We start from the raw sequence: 19,274 nt of genomic DNA, 5'->3' as shown, positions 1-19,274 counted from the left end.
GGATGGCGTCGCGGGCGCTGAGTGGCTGCAGGGTGTGTCAATTACCGGGGGGCGGGACAAGGCTGCGGAGGGCCGTTGCTGTGTGGCTCCGGGTCGTGGTGGGGGGCGGGGCCATATAGGGTTGGGGACTGCTGAGTGGTTGCGGATCCTGTCCATCAGCAGTGAAGGCGGGACGTATCGGAGGCAGCGCAGGCGCTGAATGGCTGCGGGGCGGGGTCGTGGAGGGGCGGGTCGGTGCTGAGTGGCTGCGGGTGACGTCCATCAGCAGTCGGGGCGGGACGTATCGGAGGCGACGCAGCGCTGAGTGGCTGCGGGTCGTGTCTGTCAGCGGTGGGGGCGGGGCGGGGCGGGGCGGTGTGAGGCACCGGCCGGCCGGTGTGAGAGCGGTTCCCGGGCCGCGCCGGAGCGGACGATGCAGTCGGTGTTGGCCTACGGCCGCCTGCTGGCCCGCGCCTTGCTGGGCAGCGGTCTCCGGCGCTCCGACCGCCGCGAGTACCGGCTCATCACTGCGGGCTGCGGCTTCGGCAAGGACCGCGGCAAGGGCACGGGCTACGGCGACGACGCCTGCTTCGTAGCCGCTCACAGGCTGGCCGACGTGATCGGTAAGACCCGGGCTTCGATGAGATGCCGGGGACTGGCGCCCGTCCCCCAGATCTCACCCCATTCACCCCTTACACCCTTCATACCCTTCATACCTCACCCCAGTCACCACCCCAACCCCCACGCCTGTGTCCTGCCGTCAGTCCCTCACTCACCACTCCATCGCCCACCCCTCCCATCCAGTGGCCATTAACCACCTGTCACCCTGATGGTCTGCATCCCACCCCTCACCCGACACCCAACCATCCCTTCACGCCCCCTGCCCTCGTGTCCGTCCCCCACCTGTCAACCTCCACTTCCCCAGTCACCCAACCCCTCCAAGGTGGTGTGTCTCCCACCTGTCACCCCCCCCCCCCCCCCCGGTCCGTCTACCACATGTCACCTCCGACCCGCACCAGTCGCACCCCTCCCCCCTCTGTCCCCCACCTTTCGTTCAACCCCGCCTGGCCCCAGCTATCGCCCCTGATCCGTCGACCTGTCCCCCGTATCCAACCCCCACTGGTCACCCCCTACTTGCCTGGAAATCACCCTGCTCTCCATTTCCCCCTCCCCCTTATCTCTCACTCCCGTGATCAAAACCAAAACCTTCTGACTTGCCTGTGACCTTCAGTCAGTCAGTCACCTTGAGTGAAGCCAAGGGGAAAGAGGAAGTACAGGGGTAATTAAGAACTGACGGTTTAAACACTTTTCTACTTTTGATTTTTATCCTTTTGAGAAATAAATTAGAATGCTCTTTTTGATGCCTTGTTAACCTGTAGAATTTCTGCACGTTTGTTTTTCCTTTTATTCTGAAAATATAATAAATGACTGAAGTGGGGAATCAGGAAATGGTAGTGGGAGAAGTTATTTGTTTCTTAATTCATTGTAAAAGGCAAAACAAAACACAGAGTGTTGAAAATTCAAAGAGAAACTAATTAGTATTTGTTTTTAAAAAGTACTCAAGGCTGATGATACACGCTAAGAATTTGATGACCCATAGGTCCTTGAAAGAAATTGCTGTGAAAATAGTGGATGATTTAGCTTTTTTCCAAAGCAGTGTAGATCCTGGAAGTTAGAGAGTAGCAAACATGACCCCACTGTTTAAGAAAGGAGGGTGACAAAATTAAACTACTGACTTGTGAGCCTGTGCCAATGGCAGGGACAAAAGCTGGAATCTATAATAAAGAATTTAATGTTAAACTTAGAAAATGATAATGTGATTGAGGAAGGTAGACAAAAATGCTGGAGAATCTCAGCGGGTGAGGCAGCATCTATGGAGTGAAAGAAATAGGCAACGTTTCGGGTCGAGACCCTTTTTCAGACTGAAGGGTCTCAACCCGAAACAGCGCCTATTTCCTTCACTCCATAGATGCTGCCTCACCAGCTGAGTTTCTCCAGCTCTTTTGTCCACCTTCAATTTTCCAGCATCTGCAGTTCCTTCTTAAACATGTGATTGAGGAAAGTCACTATGGATTTATGAAGGGAATATCATGTTTGATTAAACACTGCAGTTCTTCAGAAAACTCCTTTGTTGCTTAAGCAGTATGTTTGGGATCATTGTCTGCTGTAGAATGAGCTGCCGGATAATGAGTTTAGAGGCATTTGTTTGCACTTGAGCAGATAGGATGTGTCTATACACTTCAGAATTCATTATGCTACTACCATCAGCAGTTGTATCATCAATGAAGATAAATGAGCCAGTACCTTCAGCAGCCATACATGCCCAGGCCATAACACCCCCACCATCGTGTTTCACAGATGAGGTGGTATGCTTTGGATCTTGGGCAGTTCCTTCTATTCTCCATACTTTGCTCTTGCCATCACTCTGATACAAGTTAATCTTCGTCTCATCTGTCCACAAGACCTTTTTCCAGAACTGTGGATGCTCTTTTAAGTACTTCTTAGTAAACTGTAACCCAGCCATCCTATTTTTGCGGTTAACCAGTGGTTTGTATCTTGCAGTGCAGCCTCTGTATTTCTGTTCATGAAGTCTTCTGCGGACAGTGGTCATTGACAAATCCACACCTGACTCCTGAAGAGTGTTTCTGATCTGTCAGACAGGTGTTTGGTTTTTTTCCCCTTTATTATAGAGAGAATTCTTCTGTCATCAGCTTTGGAGGTCTTCCTTGGCCTGCCAGTCCCTTTGCGATTAGTAAGCTCACCAGTGCTCTCTTTTTTCCTAATGATGTTCCAAACAGTTGATTTTGGTAAGCCTAAGGTTTGACTGATGTCTCTAACAGTTTTATTCGTGTTTCTCAGTCTCATAATGGCTTCTTTGACTTTCATTGGCACAACTTTGGTCCTCATGTTGATAAACAGCAATAAAAGTTTACAACTGTGATGGAAAGACTGGAGGAAAGACCAGGTGCTGAGAGCTCTCTGATATCTGCATTAAGGAGGCAATTAAACACATCTGAGCACTTACAAACACCTGTTAAGTCATGTGTCCAAAACATTATGGTGCCCTGAAATTGGGAGGGGAAACATCCTCAGACTTAATTGGGTAACCACTTGCCGATTGTCCCCAGGTTAAAGCAAGGTTCTGTTGTTAAGAAATGTTCGTAACCCAAACTATTTGCAAGTAGACAATGAACAGAATCAGTGTGAGGGCGAGGATCACAGATGCAGCGGTGACAGGAGAGCGAGCAGGGACGGGGAGAGTGGCTGCCAGTCGGCCTCACTGACAATGTTAGTCTGCTCAGCTCTCCCATCTCTGCTTGGCTCCACTCAGCCCCCGACTTGCAACCCTGCATCAGACGGATAAGCTGGGAGAGAAGTTGTGCAGCATTAGGGGGCAGAAGGGTGGTGCCCAGAGACCCCGGTTCGATCCTGAGTATGGGTGCTGTCGGTACGGAGTTTGTACGTTCTCCCTGTGACCCCATGGGTTTTCTCCAGGTACTCTGGTTTACTCCAAAATTTCCAAAGATGTGCAGGTTTGTAGCATAATTAGCTTCTGATCTGGTGTGTGGGATAATGTATGTCCCTGGTGTGTAGGATAATGTATGGGTGAAGACTCATGGTTGGTGCAGACTCGCCTAGTAATCGCTTAGATTGGAAGGTATTGGCTCCAAAGAGTTTTGGAGTATTTGGATTGTTTTCTCTGGACTGTTAGAGGTTGATGAGGTGCCTGTAAAAGTGTATAAAATAATGAGAGGCATAAACAGGATGGATAGTCTGTCTTTTTCCCAGGGTGGAAATGCCAAGGTGAGAGATGGACTGTTTAAAGAAGATGTGTACCGCAAGATTTTTAATTGGAGAATAGTGGCTATCTGCAATGTACTGCCAGGGAGGTGGTCAAAAAGAAATACGGTAGTGATGTTTATGCGGCTTTTAGGCAGGCATGGGCCATTTGCAGGCAGATAGGGTTAGTTTAAATCTGTTGCCGGCCCTGATTTCTCCTGGCCTTTTCTTGCTTCCAGTTCCACCTCTCTTTCACCCCCCCCCCCCCCCCCTCTCGTATATCACCTATACATTTTCTCCAGAGATGCTGCCTGACCCGCTGAGTTACTTCATCATTTGTTGTCCATCTTTGGTATAAACCAGCATGTGCATTTCCTTTTTATTACATCAGGATTAGTTTAAGTTGGCATGTGGTCATCACTGGCATCGTGGGCTGGCAGGCCAATTCCTGTTGTAGAAACATAGAAAGTAGGTGCAAGAGTAGACCACCAGGTCCGTCGAGCCCGCACCGCCATTCGCTCATGGCTGAACACTAAACAGACACACTTACCCACAAACAGTAGACACAAGACACAGAACACAAGACACTACCCTCCCCTTTATACCGCTATCACCCCTCTCCACCCCAAGAACCTCGTGATCTCCTGGGGGAGGCAAAAAACCGGATAAAAACCCAGGTCCAATTCGGGAAAAAAATCCGGGAAATTCCTCTCCGACCCCAATCCAGGCGATCGACACTTGTCCAGGAGATCACTCAGGTCTTACTATACTAACCATACCTAGGTCCATATCCCTGCCCTCTCCCCGTAGCCCCTTATCCCCTTGGCAGCTAAAAAACCATCTATTTTAGTCTTAAATATATTTAACGTTTCTGCTTCCACTGCTCCCTGGGGCAGTGAATTCCATAAATTAACCACCCTCTGGGTGAAGAAGTTCTTCCTCATCTCAGTTTTAAAAGAGCCCCCCCTTATTCTGCAACTATGTCCCCTAGTTCTAGTTTCCCCGATCATTGGGAACATCCTCGGTGCATCCACCCGATCAAGGCCCCTCACGATCTTATATGTTTCAATGAGATCGCCTCTCATTCTTCTAAACTCCAAAGAGTAGAGTTCCAGCCTACTTAACCTTTCCTCATATGTCAATCCTCTCATTGCAGAAATTAATCTTGTAAACCTTCGCTGCACTGCCTCCAGGGCTAGTACATCCTTTCTTAAGTATGGACCCCAGAACTGTACACAGTATTCCAAATGTGGTCTCACTAATACTGTGTACAGCTGCAGCAAGACCTCCGTGTTTTTATACTCAATCCCCCTAGCAATAAAGGCCAAAACTCCATTGGCCTTCCTGATTGCTTGCTGCACCTGCATACTAACTTTTAGTGATTCATGTACTAATACCCCTAGATCCCTTTGCGTTGCATTACAACGCAGCTCCTCCTCATTTAGAAAATAACTTGCCCTATCATTTTTTTTCCCAAAGTGAATGACTTCACATTTATTAGTATTAAATTTCATCTGCCAAGTTGTTGCCCACTCACCTAGCTTATCTATATCCTTTTGCAGACTCTTCCTATCCTCCTCATCCCCTACTTTTCCTCCCATTTTTGTATCGTCCGCAAATTTTGATATATTACACTTGGTTCCCTCCTCCAAATCATTTATATAAATTGTGAACAACTGGGGTCCCAGCACCGACCCTTGCGGAACCCCGCTAGTTACCGGTTGCCATCCCGAGTATGAACCATTTATCCCCACTCTCTGCTTCCTATTTGTTAGCCAATCCTCTACCCATGCTAATATATTACCCCCAATCCCATAATTTTTTATTTTTAGCAATAGTCTCTTATGTGGCACCTTGTCAATAGCCTTTTGGAAGTCCAAGTATACCACATCCACCGGTTCCCCTTTATCCACCCGGGTTGTTACTTCCTCAAAGAATTCGAGCAGATTCGTTAAACAGGACTTCCCCTTCACAAAACCATGCTGGTTCTGTCCGATGAAGTCATGTTTATCCAAGTGCCCCGTTAGTGTTTCTTTAATAATTGTCTCTAACATTTTACCCACCACCGATGTTGGACTAACCGGTCTATAGTTACCCGCCTTCTGTTTACTTCCTTTTTTAAATATAGGTGTTACATTGGCCATTTTCCAATCCACTGGGACCGTTCCTGCCTCCAGGGAGTTTTGGAAAATTATCACCAATGCATCCACAATCCCCACCGCTATCTCCCTCAAGACCCTTGGATGTAATCCATCAGGCCCAGGGGATTTATCCTCCTTCAGTCTCATTAATTTCCCTAATACCACCTCCTTGGTGATCTTAATAGTATTTAGCTCCTCCATTCCTACCGCCCCCTGTTTATCCAGCGTTGGAATATTTTTTGTGTCTTCTATGGTGAAGACTGATACAAAATACTCGTTTAATGCCTTTGCCATTTCCATGTTCCCCACCAACAACTCTCCAGTCTCACCCTCCAATGGACCAACGTTCACCTTAGCCACCCTTTTTCTTTTTATATAGCTATAAAAACTCTTACTATTAGTTTTTATGTTGTTCGCTAAATTCCTTTCATAGTCTATTTTCCCCGTCTTAATTAATCTCTTAGTTATTTTTTGCTGACCTTTAAATGCTTCCCAATCCTCTACCCTCCCACTATCTCTGGCTACCTTATATGCCCTTGCCTTCAGCCGAATACTATCCTTTATAGTTTTACTGAGCCATGGCTGACTGTTCTTACCCTTACCCCTTTTTTTCTTCATAGGAATAAATTTTTCTTGAAGGTTATACAGTAGACCCTTAAACGTACACCACTGCTCATGTACCGTCTTATTCTTGAGTCTGCTATCCCAGTCAACTTTGATCAGCTCAGTCCTCATACCTTCATAATCCCCCTTATTTAGACTAAGCACCCTAGCCTGAGTTTCAACCTGCTCCCCTTCTATTTGAATATGGAATTCGACCATATTGTGGTCACTTGTTCCCAACGAGTCCCTAACTATGACATTTTTAATTAATCCTGCTTCATTACACAGGACCAGATCCAAGATTGCCTCCCCCCTTGTCGGTTCTGTGACATACTGTTCTAGGAACCCGTCTCTAATACATTCTATAAACTCTTCCTCTAGTCTACCCTGCCCAGTTTGGTTTGCCCAATTAATATGAAAATTGAAGACCCCCATGATTACAGCAGTTCCCTTTTTACATGCGTCAACTATTTGCAGATTTATGTTCTGACTAACAGCGTCACAGCTATTTGGAGGTCTATAAATTACACCCACTAGTGTTTTTTTCCCCTTGTTATTCTCTATCTGTACCCAAGCTGTTTCACTATCCTGATCCTTCAACGCAATATCCTTCCTCTCTATTGCCGTTATTCCCTCCCTTATTAAAAGGGCCACCCCTCCTCCCTTTCTTTCCTGTCTATCTTTCCTAATTGTCGAGTACCCCTCTATATTTAACTCCCAGTCCTGATCCCCTTGCAGCCATGTCTCCGTAATGGCCACGATATCATAACTATATATACTTAATTGCACCGTTAATTCATTTATCTTATTTCGAATACTCCGTGCATTTAGATAAAGCACTTTCAGATGATTTTTACTACCCTTCCTTTCCGTTTTTGCCCCTTTTACATCTAGAGCTTTATCTTCACACATTCTATCTCCTGTCACATTTTGACTTTCCGCTTCCCCACTGATACCCTGCTCTATTTCCTCTACCCCTGCCGTTATTACCCCCCTTGATACCTCCCCCCCGCTACTTAGTTTAAAGACCTCTCTACTGCCCTAGTTATATGATTTGCCAGGACCCCAGTCCCAGCACCGTTCAGGTGAAGTCCGTCCTTACAGAACAGATCCCCCCTGTCCCAGTACTGGTGCCAGTGGCCCAAGAAACCAAACCCATTTTTCCCACACCAGTCTTTGAGCCACGCATTCAGCTTTTTAATTTTACGTACCCTCGCCGATTTGGCCCGTGGCTCAGGTAGCAATCCGGAGATCAGTACCCTCGAGGTTCTGCTTTTTAATTTATTCCCTAACTGCTCAAACTCCTTCAGCAGATCCTCCTTCCTCGTCCTTCCTATGTCATTGGTCCCCACATGGACCACGACCACTGTTGTGTACTGGTCTACTAATTAGAGTTTGTGCAGAAATTAGGTAGAAAACAGCAACACTGAATATTTTTAATTACTAGGAGACTGGTAATGTTGACATTCAGAAGGACCTGAGTTTTCTTGTATTTCAAGTCACTAAAAGCTACCATGCAGAAATAGAAGCTTGCTGAAATCACACCTGGCAGATTGTGTAGAGCTCTGGTGTCCATAAGTCATAGAGCGTTATCGTATGGAATTTTCGTCCTTTCGCCCATTTTGTCCATGATGGCATTCTGGGCTAGCACGACTGATTTTCTGCCATCCTTGGTTCCCGAGCCTTTCTGGATTATCCATTTTGCCGGAATAACAGCGATCACGGCCTCGGGGAGGAGTCCAATGTTACTGGAACGGTCCGCCTCAGCAGCAGAGGGGCCGAGATACCGGTCCGTAAAGTCGGCCTCAGAAGTCCAGAGCCTTGGACGCAGGGAGCAAATTCGTAAGCCGTCCTCGTGCTTGTCCATAATGTTTCCATTCCTTGCAGATAACGAGATGGAAACCCTTGGTATTGATTCTCACCGCATCCTTTCATGGGATGTCGAGTGGTTTCAGACCAGCATCCCACCTCCAAAAAAACGGTTGCCACAGAAAAACGTCTGCAAGGATTTCCTTACAAAAAAGGTTAATTAAACAATAACTCTTTCTTATTAGTACCATTGCTCCCTTTTTGCATATCATCTGATTCTTTCATACCCTTTTAACGAGCAATACTTCCTTAACACCAATATGCTAGTTCGTGTAATGTAGAGTCATATAGAAATAGGCCTTCAGCCCAACTTGCCCACACTGACAAATGTGTCCCATCTACACTAGTCCCACCTGCCTGCATTTGGCCCACATCCCTCAGAACCTATCCTATCCATGTACCTATCCAAATGTCTCTTAAATGTTGCAGTAGTACCTGCCTCAACTACCTCCTTCGGCAGCTGGTTCCATACACCCACCACCCTGTGTAAAAAAAGTGATTTCTCAAATTTATATTAAATTTTTCTCCTCTCACTTTAAACCTACGTCCTCCCTTAGTCGATTCCCTAACTCTGGGCAAGAGACTCTGTGCGGTACCTGATCTATTCCTCCCATGATTTTGAACATGCCTATAAGATCGCCCCTCATCCTCCTGCACTCCAAGGAATGGAGTTCTAGCCTGCTCAACTTCTCCCTATAGTTCAGATCCTCGAGTCCTAGCAACATCCGTGTAAATCTTCTCTGCACCCTTTCCAGTTTGGAAATGTAGTGTGTAGAAAACAAAGCTTTTGTAGCCCCGAACCAATTAACAACTTGCATGGAGTGCTTGTTTTAAGAAGTTATTAAAAGCCCATTTCAGAAGGGCTAGAAACCTGCTTGCATTTATCGTTTTGGTGTCCTCTACGTTTTGCCCGATAATCAGAATCCATAGATGGCCCATTCTTTGGAAAGTGAACCAAAACGTCACACACATGACCAATCATATTTGGCCTCTGACACTAAACAAACATTGTCAGCATAACATATTAAAATTTCACTTGATAAACTGAAAAAAATATGAATCATAGATGCAGTACAAAACAATGTACCTGTAATGCTTCCAGAATTAGAAGAGATGTATTCCACAATGTTTCATCTTTTTGGTCAGACACTAAGAATGGGCCAGATCAACCATGTTAGTAATGTGTAGGAAGCAACTGCAGATGCTGGTTTAAATCGTAGATAGACACGATAAGCTGGAGTAACTCAGCGGGACAGGCAGCATTTCTGGAGAGCAGGAATAGGTGATGTTTCCGGTCGAGACCTTTCTTCAGGGTAAATGGTTAAACTCTCTTGTTGGAGATGGTTTTTGCTTGTCATTTTTATGTCGCAAATGTTCCTACCTACCTTTCAGCTCATGACTCGGTGTTGTCTAGGTCTTGTTGCATGTCGGCATGAACTGCTTTGTTTTTTGAGGTATTGCAAATGGCATTTAACATTGCAATCGTCAGTAAAGATCCTCACATAACCTCACAATTGAAAGAAAGGTCTTTGATGAAGCAGTTCAAAATGGCGGGGCCTTAGACAAGGTCCTGTTAAGATAGGAAAGGGTGAGAAGGATATGGGCAAATGCTGGCAGGTAGGACTAATGTAAGTTCATAGGTTCTATGAGCAGGATTGGGCCATTCAGCCAATCAAGTCAATAATGGCTGATCTATCTTTCCTTTTCAACCCCAGTCCTGCCTTTGCCCCATAACCCCTGACAATCTTCCTAAACAAGAACCTGCCCATCTCCGCCTTAAAAATATCCATTGAAGGCCTCCACAGCCATTCCTGGCAATGAATTGCACAGATTCACTGCCCTCTGACTGAAGAAATTCCTCCTCAACTCCTTTCTAAAGGTACGTCCTTTTATTCTCTGGCCCGAGACCCTCCTACTTGTGGAAACACCCTCTCCACATTCATTCTATCCAGGTCTTTCACTATTCAGTAAGTTTCAATGAGGTTCCCTCTCATCCTAAACTCCAGCGTGTACAGGCCCAGTGCAGTGTAAATTAGACATCTTGGTTGGCATGGGTAAGTTGGGTCGAAGGGCCTGCATCCATTTTGTATGACTGATCCTAACTCCTGTGGAAATATCGTGTGGGGAGGGTTGATTGAAGTCCAACAATCGCATTTCTTGGATTCCAAAATGGTGTTTTATGCACAGTGAAATTATTTTTGCATATCTACACATGCAGGCGCCTCCATGTTTTGGCGCTATTTCCAAAGTCCAAACTCTGGTTTATTCGTGCGCTCGGTCTACTGGAGCGATTCCCCATCCAGGTAAGCCCCAGTCTCCTGCAGGGAGCATATCCGTATCCCGGGGGCACCTTCTGCAGCTGACTTTGAAAATGCTGGAGGTTTTACCCCAGTTCACCCTCTTACCAGCCCTTGCTCCATGCATCCAATGGATTCCTCCTCATCGATGTTAAGGGCAGTCGTTCACTTCTCGCCTCTGGTTCATATTTAAACTAAGGTTGGGATGAAGTCTGCATCCATTTTGTTTTGGTTCAACACAAACTGCATTGGTGTGTAGTTTACTGGTGAGTAAGTGTCACTTGATAGCCCTGTCTCCGACACCAGCTCATTGATGATGTTTGAGAATAGTCTGGCTGGTAATTAAGCCACATTTTATTTGTCTGGCTCTTAATGAATCGGGTATATCTTGGCAACTTTCCATCTTGTTGGATGTATGCCAATGCTCTGAATAGTAGTGCAGCGTTGCTAGAGGCACAGCTGGCCTGTAGCACAGGTTTTCAATACTATAGCAGGAAAGTTGTTTGGTCCCATTGACTTTGCTGTATTTAGTTGTGTCAGCTATTTCTTGATTCCTCATGGAGTGAATGGAATTGGCTGCAATCTTGTTTTATGATGAAGTGGGTGTCAGGAGGCAGACAGAGATGGGTTATCTATTGAGCACTTCTTGCTGAGCGCTTTGTCTTTAGCACTCGCCATGTTGTGCAAGATGGAAATGGTGTTGAGAGTCATAGTCATACAGCATGGAAATAGGCCTCTTGCCCACGCCGACCAACATGCCCATCTTCACCAGTCCCACCGTGTTTGACCCATAACCTTCTAAACCTATCCTATCCATATAACTGTCCAAATGTCTCTTAAACGTTAAGATAGTACCTCCTTCGGCAGCTCGTTCCATATACACACCACCCTTTGTGTAAAAAAAAAATAGTTACCCCTCGGGTTCTTATTAAATCTTTCCCCCCTCACCTTATATCTATGTCTTGTTCACAATTCTCCTACTCAGGACAAAAGACTCCAATTTCCCTGATATATTCCTCTCATCAGAGATACAGTATGGAAACAGTCCCTTTGGACTACCAAGTCCACGCTACTCATCAATCGTCCGTTCATACGCTAGTTTTACTAATTCCCTGCTCACTAATTATTGATACTTCATCACAAATCACGGCTAGAAGTGTCAGGGCTGCAGAGCTTTGATTTAATTCATCGGCTGTGAAATCATTCAGCTCAAGTTCAAGTTACATTCATTGTCACATGCACTAATTGGTACAGTGAGATTTGAGTTACCATACAACCATACGAATAAAATGAACACAATACACAATAGAATTTAACATGAACATCCCCACACAGCAGAATCAACGGTTCCCACTGTGAGGGAAGGCAATAAAGTTCAGTCATCTTCCTCTTTGTTCACCCGTGGTCGGGGCCTTTGAGCCATTTGCAGTCCCCGGTACGGACGGCCCGATGTTCAGGCCGTCTCGCCGGGATAATCAAAGCTCCGGTGTCGGAATGGAAGACCACGCTCAGCAGCTTGGAATTTCCGAATCGGCCGCTTCCTACCGGAGACCGCAGCTCCCGAGTCCACAGGCCCTGCTGGGCGGAGCCCCAACACTGGTGATCTCCGGCAAGGTATCGCAGGACTCAACGATGTTACAGTCAGCGCTAGAAGCTCCTCAAACCACAGCTCCACGGTGTTAAAGTCAGCAGGCCCAACACTCCGGAGCTTCAACACAGGCGATCCCCGGCAAGGCATTCTTCTTGCTACGCGATGGAATTCAGTGCTGCGCCGCTGCTGAAGTTCTGGCCTGTTGGTAGGCTGCGGGGGGGCAAAGATGCGGCTCGGAGAAAAGACGCATCCCCATCCAGATAAGTGACTGGGAAACGGTTTCCCCTTATTTCCCCCCCCCATCACCCACATAAAAAGGACTAGAAACCTTTAGAACATACGTCTTGACATACTGAAAAAACAAATAGGATGAAAGGACGAACAGCTGCTGGCGAGGCTGCCATACCCGATGGCACCACCCGATAAGACGCTGTCTGATGCTTCATCAGATTAACCCTTCCTTTTGTACTTACTGACCAAAGGCTTGATAATTATAAGGGATATGCTGATCCTTGATGTCACAAAATGTGCTGTTGCTGATGGTCCATGGTACCTCGTGTTGCCACGTTTAGAGTTGCCAGTTTTGTTCTGAATCAATCCGATTCAATCCATTTTAGAGAATAGACACAAAGTGCTGGAGTACTCAGTGGGTCAGGCAGCATCTCTGGAGAAAAATAATTCGGTGATGCATGGGGGGGGGGGGGGGGGGGGGGGGGGGGGAGGAACTGGAAGCAAGAAATTTGGCAGTTGGGATGGGATAAAAAAAGTTGGATAATATTTGACTTTTGATTTGTCTCCAGTTTCTAAAATGTTGATGAATGAGAAGCCATATTTGTAAAAGTATATTTCCAGTGCTAACAGGATATTTGGCAGCCTATCATACTATTAAATATCCACTTAATTGATACACAGATGGTTATAGATGTGTTTACTGGTTAATTAGTAAATGTAGCAAGATTCTGCTAAGATAAAAGCTGTCAAAGAGCAGAGAAGTTGGACACCATATTGCTAATTTGTGAATGTAACCCACTGTAGCAGATGCTGAAGTTGCTGTGCAATTTGCTTCATCATAATGAGCTCCATGGGTCTCAATTATAATTAACACAATCTGAGCGTATGTTATATCAAGCTTTGGGAAAGCTGAAGAGTGTTAAAGCACTCCGAATGCAAATCTACCTTTCTACAAAGTATGTTTTTATGCAGTTCTCTTTGTTTGTATTTTTGTTGCTGATACACTATTACTGGTTTTGTTGAAGTTTTGGAGCTGAGGTCCTATTAACTATAGAGTCAGACGGCGTGGAAACAGGCCAATTTTCCCACACCGCCCAACATGTCCCATCCACACTAGTCCCACCTGCCTACATTTGGCCTGTATCCCTCTAAACCTGTCTTATCCATGTTCCTGTCTAAATGTTTCTTGATCGTTGCGATAATCCTTGCCTCAACTACCTCCCCAGGCAGCTTTTTTTGTACACCCACCACCCTTTGTCTGGAAAAATTATCTCTCAGATTCTTATTGAATCTTTCCCCTTTCACCTTAAACCTATGTCCTCGGGTTCTCGATTCCTTTACTTTGGGCAAGAGAAAATATATATATTGGTAAGACCAATCTTCCCAGTTTTTAATCATATCATCTCTCTCTTTCATAAAGTGTTTTGTGAGAAACACTTGGATAGCAATGAACCTGCCTGCCAGGATATTTGGTAGGAAGGAACTGCAAATGCTGATTTAAATCGAAAATAGACACAAAAAGCCTGTGTAACTCAGCAGGACAGGCAGCATCTCTGGAGAGAAAGAATGGGTGATATTTTGGGTCGAGACTCTTCTTCAGACTGATTGATGTAGGTCGTCAGGTCCTGAGATCATCCAGCTGCTGCTCCAGTTCACTAACACGGTCTTAAAGAAGCTGCACCTGGATATAATTCCTTCAGGTGAATTCATCAGTGGCACCAGCAGTTTCCCTGACTTCCCACATCCTGCAGGAGGAGCATTGTACCAACTTACCTGCCATCACCACTTGCAACTAAAGCAAGTATTAAATAACAAGACTCATATAAAAGAGCTGATTGAACTTTATTCTCCTATCTGACTCTGATAGCCTGGTTACCGAAGACATAGAAACATAGAAAATAGGTGCAGGAGTAGGCCATTCGGCCCTTCGAGCCTGCACCGCCATTCAATATGATCATGGCTGATCATCCAACTCGGTATCCTGTACCTGCCTTCTCTCCATACCCCCTGATCCCTTTAGCCACAAGGGCCACATCTAACTCCCTCTTAAATATAGCCAATGAACTGGCCTCAACTACCTTCTGTGGCAGAGAATTCCAGAGATTCACCTCTCTCTGTGTGAAAAATGTTTTTCTCATTTCGGTCCTAAAAGATTTCCCCCTTATCCTTAAACTGTGACCCCTTGTTCTGGACTTCCCCAACATCGGTAACAATCTTCCTGCATCTAGCCTGTCCAACCCCTTAAGAATTTTGTAAGTTTCTATAAGATCGCCCCTCAATCTTCTAAATTCTAGCGAGTACAAGCCAAGTCTATCCAGTCTTTCTTCATATGAAAGTCCTGACATCCCAGGAATCAGTCTGGTGAACCTTCTCTGTCCTCCCTCTATGGCAAGAATGTCTTTCCTCAGATTAGGAGACCAAAACTGTACGCAATACTCCAGGTGTGGTCTCACCAAGACACTGTACAACTGCAGTAGAACCTCCCTGCTCTTATACTCAAATCCTTTTGCTATGAATGCTAACATACCATTCGCTTTCTTCGCTGCCTGCTGCACCTGCATGCCTAGTTTCAATGACTGGTGTACCATGACACCCAGGTCTCGTTGCATCTCCCCTTTTCCTAATCGGCCACCATTCAGATATAAGTCTACTTTCCTGTTTTTGCCACCAAAGTGGATAATCTCACATTTATCCACATTATACGGCATCTGCCATGCATTTGCCCACTCACCCAGCCTATCCAAGTCACCTTGCAGCCTCCTAGCATCCTCCTCACAGCTAACACTGCCCCCCAGCTTTGTGTCATCCGCAAACTTGGAGATGTTGCATTCAATTCCCTCGTCCAAATTATTAATATATATTGTAAATAGCTGGAGTCCCAGCACTGAGCCTTACGGTACCCCACTAGTCACTGCCTGCCATTCTGAATAGGACCCGTTTACTCCTACTCTTTGCTTCCTGTCTGCCAGCCAGTTCTCTATCCACATCAATACTGAACGCCCAATACCGTGTAATAGTAATAGTAATAGGTTCTTTATTGTCATTATAACATGTAAACATGTACAACAAAATTAAAAATGCCAACCAGTCAGTGCACCATTCACACATTATCTAAAAGCTAACGATACGTAAAGAGAAATATCTGAAATAAACAACTAAAATAAATAACATGAAAAAACCAAGCATAAACACACAACCATACATTCTTCTGTCGATTACACAATCCCTTTGGTATGTAGCGCACCTGCGCTCATTTGGTGGATATATTAAGTGTAGTTATTGCTGTGGATAAAAACTGTTTTTGAGCCTGTTTGTCCTTGTCCTCATTGATCTGTACCGTCTGCCTGACGGCAACAGTTCAAACAGGGAGTGTCCGGGGTGGGAAATGTCCTTTATAATGTTCTGGGATTTCTTGAGACAGTGGGAACTGTGTAGGTCCTCCAAGGTGAGGAGAGGGCAGCCGACAATCTTCTGGGCGTTGTCAATAGCCCTCTGGAGCGCTTTCCTCTTAGCCGCTGTGCAGCTGGTGTACCACACGCATACACAGTATGTTAGGATGCTCTCTATGGAGCACCGATAAAAGGACAGCAGCAGTCTCTGGGTGATGTTGTTCTTCCTGAGGTGTTCACGCTCCATGTCAGGTCCTCCTCAATGTGGATTCCCAGGAAGCGGAAATCCGCCACCCTCTCCACACAGTCCCCTCTGATGATTAATGGTGTAATGTCCGTTTTCTTCTTCCTGTAGTCTATTATGAGCTCCTTGGTCTTTGAGGTGTTGAGGAGCAGGTTATTCTCTCCACACCAGACTGTCAGCTGTTCCACCTCATCCCTGTAGGCGTACTCATCCCCCCCAGAGATGAGCCCCACCACCGTGGTGTCATCCGCGAATTTGACAATGGTGTTACTGTGGTGGGCGGGGGTGTGCTTTAAGTCTGTATACTAATCTCTTATGTGGGACCTTGTCGAAAGCCTTCTGAAAGTCCAGATATAACACATCCACTGGTTCTCCCTTATCCACTCTACTAGTTACATCCTCGAAAAATTCTATAAGATTCGTCAGACATGATTTACCTTTCATAAATCCATGCTGACTTTGTCCAATCATTTAACCACTAACCAAATGTGCTGCTATCCCATCTTTAATAACTGACTCTAACAGTTTCCCCACTACCGATGTTAGACTAACTGGTCTGTAATTCCCCGTTTTCTCTCTCCCTCCCTTTTTAAAAAGTGGGGTTACATTAGCTACCCTCCAATCCTCAGGAACTACTCCAGAATCTAAAGAGTTTTGAAAAATTATCACTAATGCATCCACTATTTCTGGGGCTACTTCCTTAAATACTCTGGGATGCAGCCTATCTGGCCCTGGGGATTTATCGGCCTTTAATCCATTCAATTTACCTAACACCACTTCCCGGCTAACCTGGATTTCACTCAGTTCCTCCATCTCATTTGACCCCCGGTCCCCTGCTATTTCCGGCAGATTATTTATGTCTTCCTTAGTGAAGACAGAACCTAAGTAGATATTCAATTGGTCTGCCATGACCTTGTTCACCATGATCAATTCACCTGTTTCTGACTGCAAGGGACCTACATTTGTTTTAACTAATCTTTTTCTCTTCACATATCTATAAAAACTTTTGCAGTCAGTTTTTATGTCCCCTGCCAGTTTTCTTTCATAATCTATTTTCCCTTTCCTAATTAAGCCCTTTGTCCTCCTCTGCTGAACTCTGAATTTCTCCCAGTCCTCTGGTAGGCTGCTTTTCTGGCTAATTTGTATGCTTCATCTTTTGTTTTGATACTATCCCTGATTTCCCTTGTTATCCATAGATGCACTACCTTCCCTGATTTATTCTTTTGCCGAACTGGGATGAACAATTTTTGTAGTTCATCCATGCAGTCTTTAAATGCCTTCCATTGCCTATCCACCGTCAACCCTTTAAGAATCAATTGCCAGCCAATCTTGGCCAATTCACGTCTCATACCCTCAAAGTTACCTTTCTTTAAGTTCAGAACCCTTGTTTCTGAATTAATTATGTCACTCTCCATCCTAATGAAGAACTCAACCATATTATGATCACTCTTGCCCAAGGGGCCATGCACAACAAGACTGTTAACTAACCCTTCCTCATTACTCAATACCCAGTCTAGAATAGCCTGCTCTCTCGTTGGTTCCTCTACATGTTGGTTTAGAAAACTATCCCGCATACATTCCAAGAAATCCTCTTCCTCAGCACCCCTGCCAATTTGATTCACCCAATCTATATGTAGATTGAAGTCACCTATTTTAACTGTTTTACCTTTGTAGCACGCATTTCTAATTTCCTGTTTGATGCCACCCCAACTCCACTACTACTGTTATGTGGCCTGTACACAACTCCCACTAGCATTTTCTGCCCCATATAGATTCCACATCCTCCAAGCTAATGTCCTTCCTTTCTATTGCGTTAATCTCCTCTCTAACCAGCAAAGCTACCCCACCTCCTTTTCCTTTCTGTCTATCCCTCCTGAATATTGAATATCCCTGGATGTTCAGCTCACAGCCTTGGTCACCCTGGAGCCATGTCTCTGTGATCCCAACTATATCATAGTCATTAATAGCTATCTGCACATTCAACTCATCCACCTTATTATAAATGCTCCTTGCATTGAGACACAAAGCCTTCAGGCTTGATTTTACAACACCCTTATACAATTATGTTGAAAAGTGGCCCTTTTTGATTTTTGCCCTGGATGTGTCTGCCTGCCACTTTTACTTGTCACCTTGCTACCTATTGCTTCTACCCTCATTTTACACCCCTCTGTCTCTCCGCTCACACATTTAAGAAACCCTTTCCCTTTAACTCCATCCTCGACTATCCCATTTGACACCCCACCCCCCTTATTCAGTTTAAAACCACCCGTGTAGCAGTGGCAAACCTGCCTGCCAGAATGCTGGTCGCCCACCTGTTAAGTTGCAATCCATTCCTTTTGTACAGTTCCCCCTTACTCCAAAACAGATCGCAGTGATCTAAGAATCTAAATCCCTGCCCCGTGCACCAGTTCCTCAGCCACACATTCGGGTCCCATATCTTCCTTTTTTTCTTACAATATAGGTTATATTGTAGTACGGGCGCGTTTTGGTGCGATATAGACCAAATACGCCGCTATGGACTACTAATACTACCGGCTGCGAAGCCAAACATATCGGCCACAGATCCGAATACGACCGGAGAGAGGAGGAGACGCAAGCGGTGTGAGAGGAGGCGGAGACGGGGGAAAAGAGCAGGCATTCACGCTAGGCTAACAGCTAACCCCACCCGACCGGCAGTGCCCTCGCTTCTCCTCTCTAATGTCCGCTCCCTGGACAACAAACTTGACGAGCTGTGTCCTCTCAAAACAACATACCGGGATATAAGAGACTGCTGTGTGTTTTCACGGAATCATGGCTCCACGGTAACATCCCGGACTCGGCGATACAGCTGGAGGGAATGACATCGTTCCGTGCGGACAGAGGGGCAGCTAGCTCTGGTAAGAGCCGAGGTGGAGGCCTGTGCTTGTACATAAACAAGGACTGGTGTGTAAACGCTACGATAGCCGGTAAACATTGCTCTCCGCTGATAGAATTCATCATCGTGAAATGTCGGCCTTTCTATCTGCCGAGGGAAATCTCCGTTGTTTTTGTTGTGGCTGTATATGTTGCTCCAAGTGCTAATGCAAATTCTAAGGCCAACGAAGCACTGGGAGCCCTGCATGACGCCGTCAGTGAGTTCCAGACCAAATATCCTGACAGCTTTATTGTGGT

The 19,274-nt window shown here is 45.6% G+C and overlaps 1 protein-coding gene across 1 annotated transcript in view; it reads left to right on the top strand.

The window, feature by feature from the left end:
- The first annotated feature begins 351 nt into the window (after positions 1 to 351).
- The window catches only part of LOC116988716 (protein phosphatase PTC7 homolog), an 82,801-nt gene continuing 63,878 nt past the window's right edge, over positions 352 to 19,274 (top strand). Inside the window, exon 1 of the mRNA XM_033045556.1 lies at positions 352 to 602. Within this exon, the coding sequence (XP_032901447.1) occupies positions 413 to 602 (190 nt within the window). The 5' untranslated portion in view covers positions 352 to 412. The remainder of the gene's footprint in view (positions 603 to 19,274) is intronic.

The sequence above is a fragment of the Amblyraja radiata genome, chromosome 28, assembly GCF_010909765.2.
Source record: "Amblyraja radiata isolate CabotCenter1 chromosome 28, sAmbRad1.1.pri, whole genome shotgun sequence".
Taxonomy (NCBI): Eukaryota; Metazoa; Chordata; class Chondrichthyes; order Rajiformes; family Rajidae; genus Amblyraja; species Amblyraja radiata.
The sequence above is the reverse complement of the archived record's forward strand: the minus strand, read 5'-3'. Positions and strand labels throughout refer to the sequence as shown.